We start from the raw sequence: 19,691 nt of genomic DNA on the forward strand, positions 1-19,691 counted from the left end.
CACCCTCTCAAGTCTGTTGTGCTTCGTGTTGACAAATGGCATGTGTTGTAAAGTGTATAAATGAAAATTCATAAGTCCCTATATCAGAGCTTAACGATAAGTGGTAACAATCGTTAGTAAGAATTCTTATCTATCCCAGAGAGAACTGAGGTGACAGGAGGAGACCTAGGCTTCAAAGTCGTCTCCATGGTGCCACCCGCACCATCTTCAACTAGACGTCAAGTTAGTGTCAGCACATTTGTGCTCCACATAATCGGTCTCTGCTCCTCATTTCCCTCGCAAACTCAATCTGCAAAGTTCAACTTGAACTAGAGGAAAGGCGATTCATCTTTCTCAGAATAGAGAGGGCTTCAGCTTGGCCTTGGAAGTTGGGGATAGTGTTGGCAGTTGGTGGGACATGTTCTGAGGTCAGGAAAAGCTATCAAGGCAAACTGAACCCTGAGATGGGAAGAACATTACTCTGGCGAGAATATAGCCCTTGTATTCACAAGGGCTCTGAGGCCCAGTGAGAAGAAAGGAGCTACCCATGATCACTTCGAGCCAGAAGGAAGGGTTGAAATAGACTGAGAAAGGAGCTTTACTTTTGGTGCAGAAGAGATGTCTTGGATGTGTTTTTCAAATGTTCAGAGGAATCAGAGACATCTTGAGCTGCTATAATATACAGTTGCCAATTGCCTTACTTCTTTTAAACGCTTCATGAGAAATCCAAATGCAAATTGCAGATACGAACATCATTATGTTTGCACTCTGTGGTGACTGATGTGTGCCTATGATTGGAGCTGCAAAACAGCAGCTGGGTATGTAACCAAACAAACCTGTAACCAGCAGTGCTGATAGAGAGGCAGACAGTTACAGACGGAGCTCGGCAATACACATCTGTCTCATAGAGTTTCGCCATCTCTCAACAAAGATCAAACACTTTCAATTACTCTAGGCCATAAATGTACTATATGGCATCCATTTACCTTCTGTTACTCCAAATTCTTCCATCAATAGTTACTGTTGTCATACTTCTCTGTGTTTACAATGTTTTCCTTCCAGAAATAATTAGGAAATACTATTAACCAAGACACCCAGCTGACAATATGGCTCTATCTTATGTGTTCTTGGCCTGGAGATTTCAGCAGCTAATTTAAGTGTAATGATTTAGGAAAATACAGGAGAGGAAAGTCGTTATGACTTGGAAAGCAAACAATCAAGGTTGATGTAAAAGAATTGTGACAACAGAAACGGCTAACTTTCGGTCTGTACGTGTATATAATATTTATAATTTAAGACTGACATAATCCAAACATATTTCCCACTTGGGCTGTCTCGTCTTAACATGTTCTTCAGTTCAGGCCTTCCCAAACAACCTAGAAAACTTCATGTATTTTCCTTCATGTTTATGTAGAGTATTAATCTAAAATAACTTTCCTGTCTATTTCCTTATTGTCCCTCACTATAGCATTTTGATGAATAGGCAAGATAGTTATTAGCATGCCCATAAACCAATAAAAGAAACTGAACAACAGACGCTGATCCCAGGCTCATCGGTATGTCCTCCACAGTGCCCTGTAAATCCCTGTGCTACTAGTAATTTTTATCTCCAGACTAATCTCCATTTCCGACTTTGTAAGTTAAAATTTCTACCCTCATGCCAGCTGTTGTGTACTCAATGATTTTAAACTAATCTTTATGATAGCTTAAGAAAAACTTGATTAGAAAGCTCAAGAGCCTGCAAATCATTCACTCAATTTCAAAGCAAAATGAAAAAATTATGGCTATTAGCCTTATTGTTTCCTCTTATTATCCCTTTTTGTTCTTTACTATAGATAACTGAGAGTTCACTGAATTTTGTGATGTTATTAGACTTTTTCAATGATTTGCTTTTATGAAGCCCAACTGAAATAATGTAATTGAAAAAAGCATGTAACAAAAATCTACATCAAAAGTCTAATTAGGTGTATACACATAATGTATTTTTGGTACTCGCTGTGGGTGAATGGCTCATATTTTAAATATTCTGGTAGAAGATCGAGTAGTATGGTAAAGAATAACACAGAAAAAACTGAGCAAGAAAGAGAAAAACCATGATTTAAAACCAGATGTCCACAGTAATAGTGTGAAACCACAGTCTCATGGTGAGGATGTACAGAAGTGGTTTTAAGTCCAGTCTTTGGTGAAAATCTCTTTGGTGAAAGGAATTTCTTTCCTTTTGATTCCTACTGCAAAGATGTGAAAAATATTTCATGGTATCAGGAACAGATGTTCTGGAAGGAAAGTGTGGTAAAGATGCCTTAGCACAGCCTGTGTAAGCTTGTCGAAGTGTTGTCACAGAGAGTAGAGCACCAACTTGGGCATCAGTAGATACTTCCTGAAGGAGACGTATCTGGAGGCACTTACTTTCCGTCATATATGTGTGTTGACTTCCTAGGTCTTCTGTGAGACATTGCCACAACCCAGGAGGCTTAAAGAAACTAAAATATCTATCTGTATGGTTCTGGGAGCTGGGAGCCCAAGTCACCGTGTCGGCAGGGCTGCGTTCCCTGCGGGACTCAAGGGCAGTGTCTACCCTTTGCATCTTCCGGCTTTCTGTGGCTGCCCGCATTCCTGGGCTCGTGTCTGCGTAACTCCAACCTCTGCCTCCTGACTGCCCTGCCCCTTGCTGTTTGGTGTGTCTTCTCCTCTGTGCCATGTATGTCTCTCTCTCAAAGCCTCTCTCATGAGGGGCAGGTGCTAGCATTCAAGTAAGGCAAGGCAGTATCTACTTGGATAAACTAGGGTAGGTCCCTCCTCTGAAGTTCCTTAGCTGAATCACTGACTTTGCCATAGAAAGGAACATGAACAGGTTCCAGGATTTGGGCCCTTGGCCTAGAATGCTCTATATGACAGAACTGTATTACCATATAGCTCTGGGTCTCCAGTCTCCTCAAGCTGGCCTCTCATTTGTTATTACCTGTGCTGTCAGTAGCAAAGTTTGAATGCCTAAGGATGGCTTCCCATCTGAGCTTGTTTAAGACATTCAACTCACTGTTCTCTGGACACTGGCATGAAAAAGAGAAGGGAGGTTCAGTATTACCCATGTGATTAGAACCCCGAGTGCCCCCCAGCAAACTGATTCTCCATGATTTCTGCTGACCAGTTGCACTTGCACAAGGACAGAAACAGGTCTTCCTAGGAATATGGTGTCCTTCTTGAGATATATAGATCTTCTAGAATAATGGCTAACACGTGGACAGTAAAATCAATTTATGATGGAGATACCATAAGCCCAAATAACCATATTTTGGGAAAATATGCATTTAATTACCTTAATTTAACAGGGCATTGGAGCAAGGCTGAGAGTAAGGCATGAGTGTTGAGATCTCAGGAAATATATGTGAACCTGTAGACAAGGCTAAGTTCATGCTGCCCATGCACTCGGTTCCCGAGAATGAGTACCATAGTTAGGGTGGGTTTATACCTTTCTTATTCTGGAAGTTCTTTTCCACATGATATATTTTCCTGTGTTTTAATTTCCCTTGTTTGCATGGGCTATGGTCCGAATGTTTGTGTCTTTCCAAAAGGTAGCATGAATCATAGATTGTTCTACATAGTCCACATCAATCTGTCCCTTTTAAAGGAATATTGAATTCGGAGCCAGAAGACCTGCCACCAGTTAACTGTGCAACCTGAGAACCATCATTTCCTGCCTCTTCTTCTTCTCAATGTTTCCATCTGTAAAATGGGAAATCATGTAAATATCAATTTCATAGGACTAGTGTGTCCATCCAATGAGACAACACAGGGAAGTGCACTTTAAACTGTCTTTATGCAAATAGTACTCTACTCTCCATATCAAATGGCTGTGCTGCCTGGTCCTTTGTCTTTAGTCTAGGGTTTGTTATGCGGTCTTGTATTTTTTGAATGTAGATTTTGGTCTCCTTTTCACTATAACATTGTCAGCATCACTGGGCCAACAGCATTAGCTCAACAAACTGTGATCTGGGTAGAGATAAGAACGTTGGCTGTGTGAGGCTTAAACCTCTGTTCTTTGCTCTCTGGTCAAGTTCTCAAACTCAGATGTGCAAAGGAATCACCCAAGGAGCTGGTTAAAAATGACCATTCTCTGGCTCCCATTCAAAATCTCTACATTAATAAGACATGGGACAGAGACCTGGAATCTGCAATTTAAAAAAAATCAAACAATATGGCCCATTATGAATTATGTTTATATTGTTACATCTCTGAAAGAGTGAAATGTCAAAAAAATAATGAAAACATATTATGTGATAGTCACAGATCTTAAGCAAAAAATGTTAGGTAATTTTTCAAAGAAGAATATAGTTATCGCTCCCATTTGGAAATACTATGCTTTCTTGTCTTTTTCTGTAATTCTGTTTGGCATCGTGCCTTGTCACCGAATGATGTATAGACAAGGATGCCAAGGGGTGAGTGAGAGCTCACTCGCACTGGGCAGATACAACATCTGTTCCTTGACTATGACTTTGATCTGTGATTCTCGCCTTCCCCATTGACAACATGACTGGAACGTCCTTAGATCTCACAATTTTGGCTGTAGCTGTGCCCAATCCACGTTACTTCCACGAAGCTGTGGTTCATTTGGAATAGCTTCTGAATTCCCTCCCTCTCTCAGGTGCCTGGGTGGCTCAGGTGGTTAAGCATCTGCCTTTGGCTTGGGTCATGACCTTAGGGTCCTGGGATTAATCCCTGCAACGGGCTCCCTGCTCAGCAGGGAGTCTGCTTCTCCCTCTGCCTCTGCCCTTCCCACCCCCTGCTCATGCTCTCTCTCTCAAATAAATAAATAAAATCTGAAAAAATAAGATTGAATCCCCTCCTTTCTCTCCCTCAAGAGACTAAATTGGTATGGATATTTGAAACGCACACCCCCATGACTTCTGTGCGGACAGTAAGAAACACTGCTCTAGGGATAGCCAAGGAGCAAATTACTCCAATTGTATTTTTATCAACTAAGCTCCATTTGTTGAACTAGAAGAGAGGAGGTGCTTTAAAATAAAGGAAGACAGAAGCTGTGCGATAAAAGTTCTTGGGTGGGAGGGAATAGAATCTAGAGTTGATTCACTTGAAATGTGCCCTGGCAGTTTGATTGTGGAGCAGTGTTGAACCCTGAGCCCACATTCCGAGCAGAGCCACCCGCCCCCAAGAACCATTGCCCCTTCTATGCCAGCCCCTGTTCTCGGTGCTGTACATGCTTACCACGTTTGCTCTTGCGTCCTGCACCCAGCAACACGCGACAACACATGACATTCATGTGGCTATGTGTTACCAACAGACTAAGCAATCACAAACCCATCTTGGTAGCCAACCACTACTCATGCTCTAGAATCAATTTTGGAGATCTGGGTGCAACTCCTGAAACATTTGAAGCAAGGCAGAGCTATTTAGGAAGACAAGGAGGGCAGGCAGGGGCTTCAGATGGAAGATGTCTGCAACTAGGATGTTTTAATCTGATTTTGCGTGCTACAGAGAGGCTTTTTCTAGGCTGTCTCTACCAGATTTAGAATAACATGTCGATGACCCTTAACATCAGACTGGAGAAGTGAGACCCGGTGTCTAGAGAAGGGAGAGGGGAACAACTAACCTTGAAAGAGGACTTCGGCTCGCAAAGACTTCAGAATGAATTAAATCGAGACTTACATTAAATCTTGAGTTACTTGTCTGCCTGGATCGTTTTTCTGCCAGTAGATCTTTGACTGTGTGCTTCACTCGTACGCCTTGATACACGCGTTTGCTGTAGTCTCCTGGGACTTAAGCAAATGGAACCAGTGATGAATGGTGGATGAAATGATAGGTTAACCTCCCCAGGAGATGTATTCAAGGACTGGTCATTGTGAGCGGTTTGCCCATTAGAATGACAGACTTCTTGAATCTGAACTGGCTTCAGTAGAAGTCACTTAGTCACTTGGCCAAGCTCTACTTACCTGGAACACCCCACCCCCTTCCACCTTCTACACAACAACTCTTCAGAATGTCTCTGTTTCTGTATCCTGATTTGTCAAGATTTATTCCAGGAAGGCTTACAATTTATGCTTCAGTTGCAAGATCAGGAATCGGATGCACCTTGAAATAATGCTTCTTATGACCTGATGCAAAAGTTTGATTTGCATGATTCAGTTTGCAGAGTGACAGCATTCCTGCCATATCATATTCCTACCTGATGCGGGTGAGCTGGTCAACCAGACTGATGCAGGTGAGCTGGTCAACCAGACTGATGCAGGTGAGCTGGTCAACCAGACTGATGCGGGAGAGCTGGTCAACCAGACTGCTTTAAGATTATGTTCCTAAGAAGAAAGTCATCTGTTTCTGTTTACTGCACTAAATTAAGCAGTTTTTATTATTGAAAATACAGTCTTTCTTTTTTTTAAAAAGATTTTATTTATTTATTTGACAGAGATCACTAGTAGGCAGAGAGGCAGGCAGAGAGAGAGGAGGAAGGAGGTCCCCTGCTGAGAAGAGAACCCAATGTGGGGCTCGATCCAGGACCCTGGGATCATGACCTGAGCTGAAGGCAGAGGCTTTAACCCACTGAGCCACCCAGGCATCCGAAAATACAGTCTTTCAATATGAAGAGTTACTGCTTTGAAACTAGGCTAAGGATAAGGGAAGAGTCATTCATGACTTAACAAATACTTAATGAGCACTTATCAAACATATTAGTATGCTCGGTAATTTACCTGTATTATTTCATTTGATCCATTTTATGAATGAAGAGACTGAGGTCTGGGGCTGAATTATTTGCCATTGTCTCATAGCTGCTAATAAGCAATGGAGTTGGGAACCAGACTTAGGTTGGATTGTAGCTCTAATAATTGGGAACATTTGCTATTTTGACCATGAGGAAATTACAGAGAGATAACAGACTATAGAGAAGAAATTTTCCCCAAGGTTCTGAAACTGGCAACACTGCTCTTAGGGATGGTGAGTTCCTTGTCATGGAGGACAGTCAAGCAACGACAGGAGAACCTTCTGTTTGGACAATTATAGAAGCATTCAAGCACCGAACGGCAGAAACTAGAAGATACTTTCTAACTCCAAGATCATGGTTCTGTAGTAGGTTGCATGGTTTCAGTTCATTTTAACTGAGCTGTTGCACTCACTAGCGATTTCAGCTGGTACAGAATTCAGCATCAGTACGCATGGCGGAAGGTAGTCACACGTATATGCGTGGGCATATTACCAAAAAAATTCTCGAATCTGGTAAAATTTGTGGATAGTCTAGGATATATTTGACTTCTGAGTCAAACCTCACTACAAAGAGAATAAACGGTAGGAAGAAAGGAAAGAACCACAGCCCAAACCTGAGGCCGAGGAACCCATCGGAGGGAGGAGGCTGCTGGCTCAGCAGCCAGTGCCTCTGTGACCATGTGTTCCTCTGCTCACGGACGGGAGAGGACCACAACCTCTTAGCCCCAGCTTTTTTGTCCATAAAATCTCTCTGCAGCCTTTTGTAAGATGGCCATGTGAAAATATGCCAAACTACCAAGTTTTATACAAGATGCCTGGATAAAATGAAGGAGGGGAAAAGAAATGGAGGTTCCAAGGCAACGTATTCTTTAGCTCAAATAAAGCCACACAGAAACCTGATTTCACCAAAATAAAGTTATTTGAATGGTCCCTTGGGTCTAAGTTCAACAGGACCTAATTTTGGTTTAAATATCTTTTAATGAAAGAGGCTTGGAGTACTTCTTTCAAATTGGCCTCCAGTTTAAAGCTTGAGGACTTTATGGTTGTTCTGAAGGAATCTAGGTGTTGCTTCTAGAATGTATGGGATACTTTCCTTTTTGGAGAAGCCTAAGGCCACATTTATCCATTGGTGATTTATCGAAGTATTTTCTATGTGTCAGGCGTGGCGTCCGAACTGGGGATACGAAAGAATTTGCTATCTAGTGGGAGGAGAGAGAAACTTAGAAGATAATTTCAATGCAAAGGTTCTCAGGGCAACAACAAAATTATGCCTAGGACATTCTGAAAAACATAGACGTGTCAATTCCCTGTGAGGGTGGGGAGGGACTGGGGAGGCTGATGGTAAAGTGGGCAAGAACATTCCAGGCATCGAGGACCTCAGGGGCAAAGTCCTGAAGGCAGAAATCAAGCAAGATGTGTGATGGAGGAAGCAAGGCTGGAAGAGGAAACAAATAGGCTCAGTCGTGAAGTTTCTGGTGGGCAAAGGAGTTTGGACTTCATCCTGTGGGCAATGAGTCACTGGAAGCTTTTAAGCCTCTAGTATGGTTCGATTTGCATTTTAGATAGACTTTTCTGGCAGCTGTGTAGGGGGTGGATTTACGAATCACAAAGCCACAGGGAGATCAGTCAGGAGGGTTCTAGAAGAATTCACCCAAGAGGTAATAGGTTCATATTTGTTGTCGTCTTTGTTTTATTTTGATTTTTAGAGAGGGAGGGAAGGGAGATGAGGGAGAGAGAGAATCTTAAGCAGACTCCATGCTGAGCACAGAGCTCAATATGGGGCTCAGTCTCATGACCCTGAAATCATGACCTGAGCTGAAATCAAGAGTCTGATGCTTAACCGACTGAGCCACTGAACCCTCCCCACTGCAGGAGATAATGGTTCTGAGTAGTGGGAGACAGGAGGGCAAGGAGCAGACATTTGAAAATTATTTCTATGTGGGAGAGAAAGAAAAGGGAAGATTCAAGGGTGATTCTCGAATTTTCCCCCATGGGATTGGTCTGGGTATGTAAGTTTTGGAGCCAACATGATGTGGGGGTAACGAAACCAGGAAAGAGGATAGAATTACCTGGGGGAGTAAAGGTTGGTCACATGATGGCACACATAGGAACAATACCAGGTGTCTGGTACACTGGGAGAAGCAGGCCAGGCGGTTCCCAAGGCCCCAGAGGATCAATATCTTGCAAACTCCTCTAACGCCAACTCCCAACACACTGGTTGGGGAAGCTCTGGGGTAAAGACGGAAGTTACAGATGAAAGCCTGGGGAACATCCACATTTGAAGCATTGTCAGAGGAGGAAGAGAGAAATGAAAAAGATAATGTAGAAGAAACAGTTGGAGAAGCATCAGGAAAACCCAGGGGAATAAGGCTTCCACAGAATTCAGGGGAAGAGATTTCAAGAAAGAAGGGAAAAGCATGAAAGGCAGGAGAGAGTGGTCCAGGAAGACAAGGACAGCAGGACTTGCACTGCTTTCAGTCCAGTGGTTGATGTCAACCTTAGCAAGAGAAGCTTTGGAAGTGTAGCTAGAAGCCAGGTCAAGGGTCAAGACAGGGATGGAGATTTCTTCTCGATGTTTGAATGAGAAAGGGAAGCAGGTATTGGATGATAATTGGAGAGAGCTACAGGGTCAAGGAGAGGTTTGCTTATATTTTTATGTCTATCAATTTATGGATGGCAGAGATTTGAGGAAATTTGAACAGGTCAGAGGAAGGAATTAAAGATTTAGGAAAGGGGAGAGTTTGATGGAAGGAAGTTGAAGATAAAGCAAGAAACTGGGGGCAAGGGCATAGGTTGGCTCGCAATCCTTGAGATGAGGATAAAGAAGGACCAGAGAGCGGTGGTGGCCAGGTAGCCTGATCCATGGCTGAGACAGCTCCCGTGTGCCTGGAAGCAGCCTGGACTGGGAGAGTGACTCAAGCACTAATAGAATAAGACAGGTGGCAAAGCCAGAGAGACAGGTCAAAGAGTGAAGGCACCCCAGTGATCCTCACAGCGTGATCCCTTGCTAGATGAACTTGCTAGATGGGCAGAGTCTCACGCCCTACTCCAGATGTACTCAGAATCGTCAGGGCTGGGGCTCAGCAAGCCATGGTTTAATAAGCCCTCCAGGTGATTCTAGTGTTTTCTGAAGTTTGAGAACCACAGGTACACATAACAGGGAAGACTTCATAGGGTTCCTGTTCAGGTGGGGGCCAAGTCTAATGTGGGTATTCCTGGTGGAGTGAAAAGGGGGAACAGCTGGTGACTGACGGTGGGCATGGGTACAAGTCTGAGAGAGAGAAAGGGGTGGGAGCTGAAGAGGTCCAGCCCAGATCCCTTGTCTGTCTCCAGACGGGCTTGGCTTCACTTTTCCCCTGCAGGGCTTTTGAGTTGATGATTTCAATCTGATTCATCAATTCATACTTTGTGTGCATGCCAAGAAGCCTAGGAGAAATATACCTATTTTAAATAAGTTTAACAAATAACCACATGGTAATTGATAGAGGGATAAAGTTTATGAGACGGCAAATAACCAGATCAAAACTTCTGAAGTTTTGTCATCAACAAATAGTCTTATGTACCAGTTGGCACCGACTTGGTACAAAGTATGGGCCAAATGCCACAGGGGATGCAAAATAAGATGAGAACATATAGCAGATGTCCTCAAAGAGATCCTATTTTCGGGAAAGAAATGAGATATTCACGTGTGAAAGGGGAGGGGAGGGGAAGAGTACACTTTGGGTGGTCGATGACAGTTTTGTGGGAAGGGAGGGGATTCAGGTCGGACGCAGAAGGATGTAGATGTGTTAGGAGCAGGGACAAAGGTCTTGCAGGCATTGGGCATGGCATGAACAAATGCAGAAGGTGGGAAGGAACAAGGTGCATGCGGAAAGGGAAGGAACAAGTGTAAATGGAGTTAATGGACTTGAATGCCATCTCCATGTACATGAATGTCAAATTGATATCCTATAGCCCAGACTTTAGACTTAGATATTTATCTTCACTCCGATGTCTAGGAGACATCGAAAACTCCTCATGTCCAAACCTAAACTCTATCTCCTCTCCGCATTTGCTTTATCTGGAAACCTCCCTGTTCTCAGTTGGTGGCATCTCTACCCTTCTAGGGTGCTAGGTCACAAAGCTATAAGCATCATCCTGGCTTCTTCTCTTTCTGTCCCTCTTCATGAACTGTTCTTTAGGAATTCGTGACAGGGCTACCTACAAACCTACAAAACAGATTCAGAAGCAGCTGACTCCTCCCCATCCACTGCTAGTTTCGGGTCTCAGTCTCGGGTCATCTGTCATGTAGATTACTGCAGTAGTCCTCAGCCCCCTTCAGTCTAGACCCAGTCTATGGTCAACCCAGCAGCCAGACAGGACAGCACAACTGTGTCACTTCTCCTCTCAGAACAAGACGATGGCTCCCCATTTCGCTCAGCGTAAAAGTCAAACTCCCAGAATGATCCGTGATCCTGCCGAGCTCACCTCCTAACAATCTCCCCTTGCTCATGGTACTCCCACCAGTCTCTGAAATGCGCCAAGCACACCGCTTTTGCCTTCGGACCTGTGCACTGGCCGTCCACTCCATCTGGATTATTCTGCCCCCAGTTATCCACAGGGCTATGTGCCCTTGTCCCCTTCCTGTCTTGGCTCAAATGTCAAACATATTTAAAGTTGCATCTTTCCCATAAAACATTCCTAATTCCCCTCACCCCATCTTACTTTTTCTTTCTACGTAGCGCTTGTCACTTTATAATGACCTATATAATTTCCTTAAGTTTTTTTGCTTGCTGTCTGCCTGCTCCTTGCTAGAATGTAAGCTCTACGAGGGTGGGAATACTTGCTTGTTTTTACTCACTGAACCATCTCAAGTGCCAATGCCTAGAATGGGACCTGGTGTGTAGTCGACTCTCGTAATTATTTGTCGAAAGCATCCTTTTGTGGGGGGCAGGTAATCTTCCGGCACATGCTGAAGATTGAAAACCAGAGGGTAAAAATTATGATTTTGTAACTAAACATTTTGAAGAGGAGAGTACTGAGTCTTTGTCATTTTGGGGGAAGGTTTAGAATACCGTTTTGGAAGATTAATCTGAGGCTGGAGTCCTAGGAAGGGTTGGGGATGAGGCAGCGGGGAGGACGGGAAAAGTAAAACAGAGGCTAACCAGAAACAGTGGAAATGACAAGGAAAGCACAGATTTAAGAGAACTTTTGAAAGAAAACACACATACACGTACACATGCATACACACAATAAAAATGACCTCCAGGATTAAGAAAAAAGTCAAGACAGGGAAGAGACTCAGTTTTCATGGGGAAGTAAGAGTTCGGTATCGAACGTGCTGGCTTTGAGATTGTGGGGGCGTTATCAGACTCAAGTATCCTACAGACAAGATAGGGGCTCTGACCAGCACTTCTAAGAAACTCCTTTTAAACTACTGTAAATAGAATTATAAAAGTAAAGTTCTCTAAGGAAGACTTTGTGGCAATAGAAAGTTAGACATCCAAGCAGGGAGCCTTGGAAGCTGCTATAGTTCTGATGCCCAGGGGAGGGCAGGGGACAGGGAAGGTGGGAGTGGGGACAAGAGGTCAGAAATGGAGGTATGTAATATATCAGAGCGTTAGCATCAGGAAGTGCAAAAAAAAGACAGCATAATACAAGGAATTATTGGTGTTGTCAAGAATCTAGCACCTTGTACATGCTTGATAAATACTTTTGGAGTAAATAATATGACTTACAGGAAAATGAAGGCACAGAAAGACCATAGGGTTTGGAAAGGTGGAGATTTTCAGAATGTGGGACACAGCGTTTTCATAGGAGGGGTGGATGAAATCCTTTCCCTAGGGCTTCACGGGGGTATGGACGGTAGGGAGACGGGGACACAGGGACATCAGTGTCCTGCTCTGAAGCAGAGCTACAAAGCTACAAAAAAGTAAGTACTTACATTTGACACAGCACGAAAAAATGAATTCCAAGTATGTTTTAATTAAGCAATGGAACCTGGTACAATTTCTTTAAACTATCACCCAGAGTATTCTTTATGCTTTGGGAAATCTGAAAGTTCTTTAACCTGTTCTGTCCTCCCTTTATAGAGAGGAGTTAAAAATTCTACCAGTATTCCTTTTCCCAAACATTTCTTTCAGCCCGTGCATTGTGTCTATTTGAAGAACCCACACCTGCATAAACCAGGAGCTGCTTAAGAGTTTTTATTCAAATACTCTAGATACAAACTTGCATTCTGATCAGTTGTTGAGAAAACAAAGACCTGTGTTTCCGGAGAGAAAGCACAAGCAAATTTATTAAGAAGAATCAACTTATCCTTTAGAATTTGGGAAAAAAATTTGTACTGCCGTATTGTGACTATGTACACTCAGGAAACTATCTCATTCACATCCTCTCCTTTCCGCTGTTTATTTTGATAAAGAATTTAGCCCATAGTATGCTTAAGAGTGCTGTTGCTCTATTGTTTTTGAAAATTAAACATTTTCTCCATCACAACAAACCCATATCTTCTGAAATAGAATATTTAAAATGTGGGTGATTTATCAACTGTTTCTAGTTCAAATACACTTATGGTGTTTATTTGAAGCACTTTCTTATTTTACTTTTTAAAAAGATTTTATTTATTTATTTGATGGAGAGAGAGATCACAAGTAGATGGAGAGGCAGGCAGAAACAGGCTCCCCGCTGAGCAGAGAGCCCGATTCGGGGCTCGATCCCAGGACCCTGAGATCATGACCTGAGCCGAAGGCAGCGGCTTTAACCCACTGAGCCACCAGGTGCCCCTTATTTTACTATTTTTGATGACACTCTCTGGAATACATTTCCTTGCATTTCCTAAGAGGGTGCTTGCTAGCTATGGGGAGGGAATGGAGAGAGCTTGAAAGAAGAAAAGAATAGAACCGAAAACTCTCCCACAACTTTAGGAAACAGCAATTCATATTTGAGCCCCACCATCTGACAATGGACAAAGTAAGATAATGGGTGAAGTCCCTCGTGGTATGGATTCACACATTCCCAGTCAAGACAAATTAGAATAAAATCCTGAATGACGGATTATTGATGGACAGTGTCCATCTTTGTTCCATGTCTTGGCCTGTCAAGGAAGGGCCAAGAATGAGGTCCCGGATGGTCAGGTGTCAATACGGTCGGTGTGTTGGCTTACCCCCCGTCCCCCAAGTGCTCCTCTCTGCCCTGCTGACCAGCTCAGCCTGTCTTGCTGGGATGAGAAGGGAGGCAGATGCCCCCATAGGAATACAAATTGCTCGATCTGCACCCGCTAGAGGCTTGGTGTTTGTGGTTCCACTTCTGACCTGTGGGGTAGATGTCCTACCAGGTTCAGTACGGGAAACCTCCAGGAGAATACCGGGAAAGGCAAGCTCCACGATTAATAGTAATATGTGCAAATATTAATTACTAAGCAGGAAATAATATATACTATTTATGAAAGTTTCAACTGGAAAGACTGAACTTTCTAAAGTGAGGTCAAGTTAGTTAAGTGTGTTAGGATTCTGTAGGGGTTTGGTTGGCTCGCTGCAGGCACCCACAACCCCCTTGCTAGGGTTACCCTCCCCTCACCTGAAGTATCACAGCTGGATCTAAAACTTAGCACTCCTGTCATTTACCCACTCCAGGCCGCAGTGCAGAGATGCTCTTATGTGATGGCTCTATCATCTTATTTTTTGAGATCAGACTTTGAAGAGCTGGGGCATTTTTAAAAATATTAATTTTTCTTTCAAGTTCCTTTACAAGGCATTTTTGAAATATTCGGTCATTATTTATTAACACTGAAAATTCTCATTTTCTTTATCTCAAATTTGTTCCTGAAGAGGTGGGTTCTACTCTATGTTCACACTAAAATCTTTATCCTCAGAGTGAACAAATTGGAAAAGATCTATAGACATGAAATTCTATGAATTTTGTGAAATGACAGCCAAGGCTCTTCCTTATCCCATGCACGTGGGAAGTCCTACATTCTTAAACTAAGAACCTAAAACAAGATGCATGAATAAAAGGTATTTCAGGTTCTACATAAACGTGGATTCTTCTCCTGCACTTCCCTTATAATTGAGAGCTTTCCAGAAGTTGTTCCATTTTACCCAACATTTCACCATCATGGAAAGGAATGCTGCAATACCCAAGTTTCTGTTTTATAAAAATAACATTCCGTAGAGTTGATCTTTCAAAATAAATACCTGTCCAAACTCTAGGCAGCAAAGGTAAACCTAACAATTAGTAATTCAATGCGACTAGAATTATGAAAATGTTACCAAGAGCTCTAAATTGTCGGTCTCTGGTCTGTGTTTTTATAGTTCTGTATGTTCTAGCCAGAGTTTAGGGGTATTTGTTCTCGTTCTTTGCTTCATGTTATGACTTTGTGATGTCAAAAATAAACACTAGGACTATGAAATTTTTTTAAACATTGTAATAATTGACATTGACTCACCACTTTCCATTCTGGATGGTTCTGGTGAATTTCCTTCTCAGCGGCAATGTCAGGTGTGAATGTCGTTTTCTCCTTGATAAGGGATCCTGGTCTCTGGTCAGGTAAGCCTGATCCTGATGGGAAAGGCTTCTGTGCATGGTTGTGATGCTTCTGCAATGACTTGCTTTAGATTTGATTACATGCAAATCCTCTGGTGTCTGTTTTTCTACAATTTGCATCCTCAATGTAGACTATATATAAGGTACTTTTTTCCTCTCCAAGATTTTTATTTAGTAACAATGAGTTTCCATTAGGAACAGACTCTCTTAAAAGTTTATTATGGAAACAAGGAATCCATTATTTGTTTTGTGAATAGCAGTGGCATTTTCTATTTCTTTAATTTAGAGGTAAGTTAAAAAAAATAGTGCATATGAGAAAGCTCTTACGTCCTGGTAGGAAACATAGGTTCTATGCCTGTAATTTGTAGACTGTATAATTTTTAAAAGCTATGCATCTCTCAGATATAGAAAGAATTCTAGGAAGAAAAAAATCAAAATGAATACATTGTAATACAATTGGATAACCTTCTTGTTATATATAAAGCATAAGCATATGATCGAAACCAGAGGCTCCTAAACCTGGAAATACCTCAGAATTAGCAGTGGATGTGGTAAAAATACCTATGCCCGACCCCAGCCAATTCTAATTCAGAAGTTTCTGAGATACTGGGACACCGGGGTGGCTCAGGCAGCTGAGCATCTGACTCTTGGTTTGGCTCAGGTCATGAACTCAGGGTCGTGGGATTGAGCCCCACATAAGGCTCCCTGCCCAGCATGAGATTCTCCCTCTCATAAGATGAAATCAGAGAGGGAGATAAACGATAAGAAAGTCTTAACTATAGGAAAGAAACTAAAGATTGATGGAGAGGAGGTAGTGGAGAGATGGGGTCACTGGGTGATGGGCATTGAGGAGAGCACGTGATGGAATGAGCTCTGGGTGTTACATGCGACTGATGAATCACCAAATTCTACCTCAGAAACTAATAATACATGATATGTTAATTAAATGAATTTCAAATAAAAAAAGATTCTCCCTTTCCTTCTCACTCTGCTCCTCCCCCTTTAAAAATTAAAAAAAAACCTTATTAATCTTTTTTAAAAAGTCTTTTTGAGAAATATTCAGTGTCATGAACTCCTTTAGAGTAAAAAAAAAAAAAGCAAAAAACCCCAAACAACCAAATTTTAGGTACTTTCTAACATTTCCCTTATTCATCTTCAAGGACCTAGAATTGCTGCTTAACCTAACTTTGGTTCCGTCTCCCAGTCCTGAACAGTCAGTTCAGTCTGGATTGGTTTGGGACTTGGAATTTCAGGGCTTGAAATTGGTATTGCCTGGTGGTTCTCCACCCTGGCTCTGCCTCACAGGCTCTTACCTCGTTTCAGATCAGTGGGATCTGGAGGTCCCCAGCGGTCCGGGACACTGACTGAGGAGGTCTGCGAAGTATAAGCCAATTTCAGAAACCAATAACTTCTTTGCCTTTTACTCTCTCATGAATGTACAGAGGAGTTTTCTAGAGGCGAGGTGACTTGGGATATATGAATGGAGGAGCAGATGTGAGAGTCTAGCTGTTTTCTGTGGAGCCAGACATTCAGGAGGGATTTGCCAAATCATAAGATAATGCCACTCTTCTCAATAAATTTGTTTGTTTGTTTGGGAAGCATAGTTATTATTTTTTTTAGCATAGTTATTTTTTTTTTTAAATATTTTATTGATTTGACAGACAGAAATCACAAGCAGGCAGAGAGGCAGGCAGAGAGAGAGGAGGAAGCAGGCTTCCCGCCGAGCAGAGAGCCCGATGCGGGGCTCGATCCCAGGATCCTGAGATCATGACCTGAGCCGAAGGCAGAGGCTTTAACCCACTGAGCCACCCAGGCGCCCCTTAGCATAGTTATTTTTAATTAAAACTTTTTTTTTCATCAACATGTAACGGTTCATTATTGTTATTTTAAATGAATAGTAAATATCCTTTCCTAATGCTTAGTTTAAATTTCCAATATAATTTCCAATATAAGATATATATATATCTTATATTGGAATATATATATATATATATATATACATACATATATATATACATACATATATATGGATACAAGTCATATTTTTAAAAAGCAGGGTCTTCACTTATTTATAAGAGAGTAAAGGAATTCCGAGACCACATGGTTTGAGACCTGATCCTTTGGAAGAGCACCTGTAGTATAAATGATTTTCTAGAGTGTTCTAATGCAGAGATAAGAACTTTGTTATCTGTGCTTCTCTTATGGACAGAATACACCTCTTGGGGTCTCTGTATTTCTTTTTTTTAACATTTTATTTATTTGACAGAGAGAAATCACAACTAGGCAGAGAGGCAAGCAGAGAGGGAGGGGGAGCGTCTCTGTATTTCTAAAACAAAACCAAAAGGACAAAATCTACCTCAATTCCCCAGTGTCTAGCACCTGTTTCCTTTACTCCTTTAAGCGAATGAGATGAGGAAGAGCCATTGCCACACGGGTCCGCGATTTTGCATTCTTTTCCCAGCAGGGGTCACCCCGACTCATTCTTTCTGACTCCCCTCACCGAATAGCTCCACAGTAACATAGTAAAATAAAGGAGACACTCTTAAGTGAACTCACTATTTCTGCAGTGAATTCCGCAAGCACGTTGATTCTTGTCAACATTGCACTGGAAGGTTTTAACCTTTTGAGTAGGATGGAACCGTTTTCAAACACAGCTATGACACGCGTTGCTGATGGAGCCCAACCTTCTCTGCACAGCATCTGAGGCTCCCTAGGGGCTGGGTCCAGCCTACTTTTTCTTATATCTATCACCTCTGCATTCCTCCCAGTCTCTACTCCAGTGCTCCATGGGGGTCCTGGGCCACCCGCCTCAGAATCACCTGCAACGCTTAGAAAATGTAGTCTCTCCTAGATTTGCTGAGTTGGAAATCACGCCGGGCCATCTTCATGTTAAGCGAGCTCCCTGCCTCCATGCGATTCTTAATAAATACTGAAGGTTGGGGGCCCCCGGCTCTCACTATAATCGTTGGTTTTCAAATAAGTGGTGGGGATTTCCATTTGTCTACCTTTGCTCATGGTATATTCGCTCAAATCCAAGCACCCTTCCCTCACCTTGTGTGATTGAAATTCTACAAATTTTTCAAGATTCAATGCCAAGGCTACCTTTGCCAAGATGGGTTTAACGACTCATTTCATGGTGCTTCTCGCTTGAATCTGTCTAATGGCACTAATTTCATGCTGCTTTCCACGCTAGTCGGTGGTTTGCATATTCCTCCTTCATCCCCGACCAGGTTGTCTTTCTCTTCTTCTCCATATCCCCATGGCAGTCAGCTGTGTAGATGGTGAGTGGTTGCTCGGGTAGGTTGCTGCTGTGGTAGGTCACGGCCACGCAGAACCCGGTTGTAAAATCCATCAGAAACAACAGTTTCTGGGGACAAGCAGCAAGACAAAAAACATAAAGGGTATCAGAGGGGATCGCATTGTTTTGCATGGTAAAGAAAAGTCACTAGGAGTATACCTTTCTTTTTCCATGAGCTGAACACACCACTGGAGTTTGTAACCATCTCCCTTTAGGGGGTCCTGTACTCATAACTCAACAACATCATGATTTTCTAGAGCAAAGTTCATGTAGAAATGTCCAGAATCCTGCAGTGGCATTTCGGATATTAGATGTCATTGGAAAAGCTAGAATGCTTTCTTTCGCAACAGATACTTGCTTCTGCTTTAAAATAACCTTTATTTCGGATGCTTACTGTATTTGCATACAACTCCAGAACTGTTTACATAGAGTTAAACACACTTTTTAGAAAGTTCCCAGAAAGGTTGTTTTCTTATTCCGAGGAAACAAGTCTTTGCAGATTGGAGTGGATGGTTGTTGCTGGAAGGGTGTGGGTTGGCGATAAGCTTTTTCTGTGTTTGCTTCAGTTGCTGGTGGCTTCAGAAACATGGCACGGACAGAAGCAGGTTGTTGGGTCAAAGTGAGGTCTGATGATGGTCTGGGGTGGCCCGTTAAGGAGGGTGAAACAAGGGTATGTTTTGGTAGAATAAACACAAATCCACATAGCACAGGCACGATTAGTATTTGTCTCCTTTATCTTGTACCGGGAACACCCCTCAGATATTCCAACCACAATGTTTCTGTATCAGCTTTTTTATTCACTCCAGGGCTGGGCACCTGCTGTGTGGTTGGGTAGCTCCTGACAACTTGGCAGGGACTTTGCTGATAAATTTGCTATAAGGTGGCTCTGGTGGGTAAGGGTGTATGTGGCAGGTGTGAGGGACCCCGGAGCAGGCATGCCAAAGTGGGGACCAAGGCACCCCGTTTCCTTTATTCCAGGACTTCCCTATTTCTCTGCCCTTTCTTTGAGGGTTGGTTGAAGGGAGCAGGTGAGTCAGTGTTCGAGCTCCATTGACATAATGCATAGGAGCCCAGGGGTCCCTTTATTACAGGGGCCAGGGAGGCTTCTACTGGGAGACAGAGGAGAAACGTGCTAGCAACACATGCCTCTTAAATGGAGAAAAAAAAATGGGTACTGTGACAT

The 19,691-nt window shown here is 42.6% G+C and overlaps 1 protein-coding gene across 3 annotated transcripts in view; it reads right to left on the bottom strand.

The window, feature by feature from the left end:
- Positions 1-15,248, bottom strand: part of C8H11orf53 (chromosome 8 C11orf53 homolog) — a 32,873-nt gene extending 17,625 nt beyond the window's left edge. Inside the window, exons 1-3 of one of the 3 annotated variants that reach the window (XM_046014104.1) lie at positions 15,113-15,211; positions 6,158-6,284; positions 5,641-5,750 (exon numbers count right to left, since the gene is read on the bottom strand). Coding sequence is in view for 2 of the 3 variants with exons in the window: in XM_046014101.1 (XP_045870057.1) it covers positions 5,641-5,750; positions 15,113-15,122 (120 nt within the window). In the remaining variant the exon portion in view is untranslated. Of the gene's footprint in view, positions 1-5,640; positions 5,751-6,157; positions 6,285-15,112 lie in introns of all 3 variants that reach the window. The other 2 variants (XM_046014101.1, XM_046014102.1) reach the window with 2 other exon arrangements.
- Between the last annotated feature and the right edge of the window lie 4,443 nt (positions 15,249-19,691).

This window comes from Meles meles, chromosome 8 (genome assembly GCF_922984935.1).
Source record: "Meles meles chromosome 8, mMelMel3.1 paternal haplotype, whole genome shotgun sequence".
Taxonomy (NCBI): Eukaryota; Metazoa; Chordata; class Mammalia; order Carnivora; family Mustelidae; genus Meles; species Meles meles.